General features: G+C 45.0%; 1 protein-coding gene across 1 annotated transcript in view; it reads right to left on the minus strand.

Annotated features, from left to right (window-relative positions):
* Nucleotides 1-300, minus strand: part of GABRR3 (gamma-aminobutyric acid type A receptor subunit rho3) — a 36,233-nt gene extending 35,933 nt beyond the window's left edge. The window contains exon 1 of the mRNA XM_034758709.1: nt 151-300. Coding sequence (XP_034614600.1) covers nt 151-293 — 143 coding nt within the window. The 5' untranslated portion in view covers nt 294-300. The remainder of the gene's footprint in view (nt 1-150) is intronic.
* Nucleotides 301-6,000: the final 5,700 nt, after the last annotated feature.

The following is a 6,000-nucleotide window of genomic DNA, read 5'->3' on the forward strand; positions in this document are numbered from 1 at the left end:
AAACTAGGACCCCACTGTGCTAAGTGGTCTACAAACACAAAGACCAGTCAAGTAGGACTCTGAACAAAGAAAATGCCTTCTTAGGTTTGGTGACAGACACACAATGTTTATTAGCAGAAGGGCAGCAGTGAGCCAGGGTATACCGCTTACCTGTTATGCTTCTTCATGGATGAGCATTTCTGTTGATGATGATGATGAAAATGATGATGATGATCACTTTGAGAACTGACACTGGTTAGTGCAGCTGTTGGCCAGAGGCAGGTGAAGAGCAGCAGTTTTATTACCAGGACCATGTCTACCAAAACAGAAATGCAATGGATTCAACCAATCCACCTCAATGACCTTTCACTTTTAGTGGTCCTGTTATTTAGAGACAGCATACCATAAAGAGGATGCAAGTATAACGAGGCATCACTGAAAACAGAAGACAAAGGCATCCCAGTTTGGATTTCCTCTCTGAGCTCTCCTTTTATTCTAGCAAATTGCAAAAATTCCTTAAAATCCACATACTAGGGTACCTGCTGTCAAGCAGCTACAGTTTGCCTTTAGAAATGTAATAAATATAACCACTTATTTTGTTGATTCTCTGTTTGCGCCATTGCTTCCACTCTTTCAGGGTAGGTTCTTAGTCGAATGAGAGCTTACTGAGTGGGTGATAAAGCAAATGTAGCCCTGTGCAGACAAAAGGGTGATGTCAAACATTTAATCCCCCTTAATCCCACACAACACCATATAAAAATCTTTCATTGTCCTATAAAATCTGTGCTTAATGAGACAAGGTCACTAAATTAATCTTAGTTACTGTATATATCAAAATAATTTTCTACACAGATCAAAATATTTCATTAATTGAGTAAGCAGTGTTTGTTCCACAGATTACTGACATTATTTGCTTTTGTGATTCAGGGTAGCAAGCAGTGTGACCAGGTGTCCGGTCTTTGACCGGAACACCCGGTCAAAAAGGGACCCTGGTGGCTCCAGTCAGCGCTGCCGACCAGGCCGTTAAAAGTCCGGTCAGCGGTGCTGCGGAGCTAAGGCAGACTAGTCCTTACCTGTCCTGGCTCCATGCTGCACCCCGGAAGAGGCCAGCAAGTCCGGCTCCTAGGCAGGGGGGGAACACGGGACTCTGCGCACTGCCTCTGCCTCGAGTACCAGTTCTGCACTCCCATTGGCCGGGTACCACAGTCAATGGGAACTGCAGGGGGCGGTGCTTGCAGGCGAGAACAGCGCACAGAACCGCCTGCCACACCTCTGCCTAGGACCCAGACCTGCTGGCCGCTTCCTGAGTCGCAGCAGAGTCAGGACAGGCAGGAAGCCTGCTTTAGCCCACGCCACTGCGCACCTGACCGGGAGCCGCCGGAGGTAAGCCCGTGCCCCAATCCCAAGCCACAACCCCCTGCCCCAGCCCTGAGCGCCCCCCCCCAAATCCAGAGCCCCCTCCTGCACCTCAAACCCCTCATCCCCAGCCCCACCCCAGAGCCTGCATCCCCAGCCAAGAGCCCGCACCCCCCTGCCCCAGTCCAGAGCCCCCTAGCACACCCTGAACCCCTGGTTTCTGGCCACATCCCCAGCTAGAGCCCTCACCCCCTCCCACACCCCAACCGCCTGCCCCAGCCCAGTGAATGTGAGTGAGGGTGGGGGAGAGCCAGCCACCAAAGGAGGGGAAATGTAGTGAGCGGGGGGTGGGGCCTCGGGGAAGGGGCGGGGCTAGGATATTTGGTTTGTGCGACTAGAAAGTTGGCAACCCCAATCTTGACTGGAGAAACATAATTAATTCTGGGCAGTGTAACCTGTTGAGAAGAGCCCAATCCACAACTCCTCTTGTGTCAATGTTTTTGGCATTGAATCTGAAATTTGGAAATCCCCCCCCCTCCTTTTTTTTTTTTTTTGCGGCAGCTATCCCTTCACTTTATAATAAATATATAGGACACAACCATGGGTGAGATCGAAGAAACTTCTGTTACCCATAATTTGATGATAAATATATCACCATATTATCATCCATAAAAATACTGGAAACATTCTACCTTCTGTTAGTGTAGCAGGATTTTGTACCTAATTTCTATGTATTTTTTAACCAAAGCATAATTTAAAAAAAGATTTAACTTTCATTTTATTTCAATCATTTCTTTCTGCCCTGGCTGTATGGTAGCAGATCACATCCCTTGCATCACAGGATATTTTGTTAAGCAATAAAATGGGCTTGTCCCTGCTCCCATTGAAGCTGATGAGTCTTCCCACTGGTTTAACGGAGGACAATAATGGATCCCACCCATGTAACTGATACAATTAGCTTCATCCCTTTCAAGCCATCAGCAAACTCAGAGCCATCAGCATCAACATACCGTGTACTTAATTTATTTTTCCTTATAAAATAAAGTGAAACACTCATGAAAGGTGCTAGAGTGAAGGTGAGGAAAACTGAAATTCTCCATCTACAGAACAGCGCAGCAGTAATTCAAGTTTCCCAGCACTGCTCCCCACCCTTGTGTCTGAACCTTGACCCATATGAACAACTGTAGGTGTGAGAATACAGTACAATCTTCATGGCTTCTCTGCTGAGATTGCTAACAAGTAGGCCCGTTGTGATGGTGATATGGACATCCATCCACAAGGAAGTTCACTGGAGTTACCAACTCATTGCACTTAGGCCTGTAAATGACCCACTAGACAGACATGATTTCTAGAGGGAGATTTTCAAAGGCACAAAGGACAGTTAACTCCCATAAGCATTCAGTTGAGCAGCTGAGTGCCTACCTTCCATCTGTATCTTTGAAAATATCCTGCCGCCCCCTCCATCACTATTGATCTGAACCAGGTTCAAACTGATGGCTTAGATCAAAGTTTCTATCCTATTGTTAACCCTCTCTGCAAGATAAACTGGGATCAGTCTGGCTGCCAACACAGGGGCTAAAAGTGGGGTATCTCTACATGGGATTTCTGGATGGGGCAAGGCTGGTATGGCTACACTGGTAGGAGAACTGGCTACCCCCACCGTACAGGTGTAGCACAGGACATCCTTCTCCATGCTCCTTCTAGAATATCTGACCATATCTGCCTTCCAAAGAGATCATACTGCCAGATCCCATCACTCAGGTAATGTACCTCCTCTCTCGTAAGAGCTACAATTAAGCCGAAAATATCAAGTTAACTCCAATATACACAAACCAAAGTAGGTGTCATAGAGCTATCCTGTTACTTCGGTTACACAAAGGAAAATAAATAATATTTAATATACTTATGTAGGAGTTACTCAGGGTAGAGACCATAGCCATTTCTGACCCACCCTAATTAATCTGTCTAGTCTAATCTATCCCACACCCAGTTTACCTGAGCACCTGATAAAATTACAGAGAAAACCAAACTGAAGTGTCTTTGGTTTCTCTTCCTCCCCCTCAAAGCAAACATTAAGTGTTATTTAAGCCCTTCTTCCATTTACTTTTATATTGATCTTTCATATTTATTATTTGCAAGGGCTGGTGTTATTGTGAGAAAGGCATTGTGATGGATGAGGTGGGCCATACACTTAGTCCTGAAGGTGATAAAATGTGTAGTAATTCTCCTTTCTGTGAGGAGGGAGTTCCATAGCTATGGGACAACCAGCAAGAAAGCTCTGCTTCCCAATCCCAGCAATCTGACTGTGTTCACAGATAATTCTGTGGTTCCCAGCGAGCAGGAGAGAGAGGGGTCCTCCAGTCATGTAGGCCTGTCCCATGAAGAACCTTGAATTCGATCTGATATTGGATAGGGAGACTGTGTAGCTAACAGAGAATGTGTGTGTGTTGACCAGATGTGGTCTAAAATATATTTTTGCTATTTGTCTTTTTTTCTTTTGTTTTTGTTTCCCTGGCAGACTTGCTGGAAAAGGATGAGCTCAGAGTTCCTTGCCCTGGAACATGGTGACGAGATGCCAGTTGACTTTGAAAAATGACTGGCCTGCTAGAAGAGTCTGCACTCTGGGTTCCTCTCATCCAAAATGCAGTTCATCCAGCCTCCTGTTGAAGGATGGACTCTAGATTCCCTCAACTGGGAAGTGGTAATAAGATGCCATTTGGCTTTGCAGACCAACCTTTGGCTTTTCTGTGCCACAGTGCAGTGAATATGTACCCACTTGCTCTGTGTTTCTGAAAAGAGCCCTTGTGGGAATTTCATAAGTGTTCAGTGCTGGCTCAACTCAGTACCCATTAAAGCAGTGGTTCTCAAACTTTTGTACTGGTGGCCCCTTTCACATAGAAAGCCTCTGAGTGCGACCCCCCTTATAAATTTAAAACACTTTTTTATATATTTAACACCACTATAAATGCTGGATGCAAAGCAGAGTTTGGGGGGCAGGCTGACAGCTTGCGACCCCCCCATATAATAACATTGTGACCCCAAGGGGTCCCAACCCCCAGTTTGAGAACCCCTGTGTGACAATGCGGTTCTGGCGGAACCCAACTGAGAGTGCCAACTCAGGACAAATTGCTCAAACAGGGCAGTTACAGCCCNGTGCCAACTCAGGACAAATTGCTCAAACAGGGCAGTTACAGCCCAAGACTGGGGGTTTTTCCACCTCTAAGGCAAACCAAAATAGCCAGACTAAGAGGACCCCACTGGCTAACCGCAAGTCTCACAAGCAATCTCCTTAGACACTCCAATTTCCCAGTATTACCACCAGTGCCACTCGTTATGGGGACAAATGGTTATGAAAACCAATACCCAAGTAAAAGAAAAAGGTTCTCCTGATCCCAAAGGACCCAGACCCAGGTCAATATACAAATCAGATCTTACCCACAAATCACGCTGTTGCCAATCCTTTAGAATCTAAAATCTAAAGGTTTATTCATAAAAGGAAAAAGATAGAGATGAGAGTTAGAATTGGTTAAATGGAATCAATTACATACAGTAATAGCAAAGTTCTTGGTTCAGGCTTGCAGCAGCGATGGAATAAGCTGCAGGTTCGAATCATGTCTCTGGAATACATCCCCCGCTGGGATGGGTCCTCAGTCCTTTGTTCAGAGCTTCAGCTTGTAGCAAAGTTTCTCCAGAGGTATGAAGCAGGATTGAAGACGAAATGAAGATGAGGCATCAGCCTTATATAGTCTTTTCCAGGTGTAAGAACACCTCTTTGTTCTTACTGTGGAAAACTACAGCAAAATGGAGCCTGGAGTCACATGGGCCAGTTCCTGCATACTTTGCTGAGTCTGACGGCATATTTGCCTTCTCTCAATGGGTCCATTGTGTAGCTGATGGTCCTTAATGGGCCATCATGCAGGCTAGGCAGAGCTAATCCCAGCTTGTCTGGGATGTCACCCAGCAGCATAGCATAAGTTTGCCATACAGACAGTATAGAGCCAATATTCATAACTTCAACTACAAAACTGATACACACATATAGACAGCATAATCATAACCAGTAAACCATAACCTTGTCTTAGACACCCCATTTGACCCCCTTTATACAAGATTTGGGTGCCACTACAGGACCTTGGTTGCAACAATGATCTATATGGTCCCAGTTTATGTCAATAACGTCACACCCTGTATTAAAGTCAGTGGGAGTTCTACCGTTGGCTCCAATGGGAGCAGAGTTTGACCGAAGTAAGCATTTTTTAAAATCCCTCCCACCATGTCTCAACTGTGGTATTTTCAAGAATTAATCATGACCAATATACAGCTTCAACCATCACTTAAATGCAAACTTCAGAAGGGAGTCCAGCAACATGAAGTTGTCAACAGAGGAGCTCCCACTTTCAACCCCTGTATACATTAAGAAGGGACTCAGACATCACCACCAGCAAAAGGATTCTTCATACTAGAGTTATTCTCATTTTCTCGATGTAGGACAATATTATACAGAGCAGATTATAATATCAATATACATGACCATTAAGAAAACAGGTTAATCTCCTGTGTATTTGGCAGTAATGAATCCTAAGAGGAGTCTTCTTTGAAGAGAAATAAATGCAAGATAATGGACTGTGCTTGTAATGGGCTAGCTATTAGTGTGTCTTTGTGTTT

Source organism: Trachemys scripta, chromosome 1 (assembly GCF_013100865.1).
Source record: "Trachemys scripta elegans isolate TJP31775 chromosome 1, CAS_Tse_1.0, whole genome shotgun sequence".
NCBI lineage: Eukaryota > Metazoa > Chordata > Testudines > Emydidae > Trachemys > Trachemys scripta.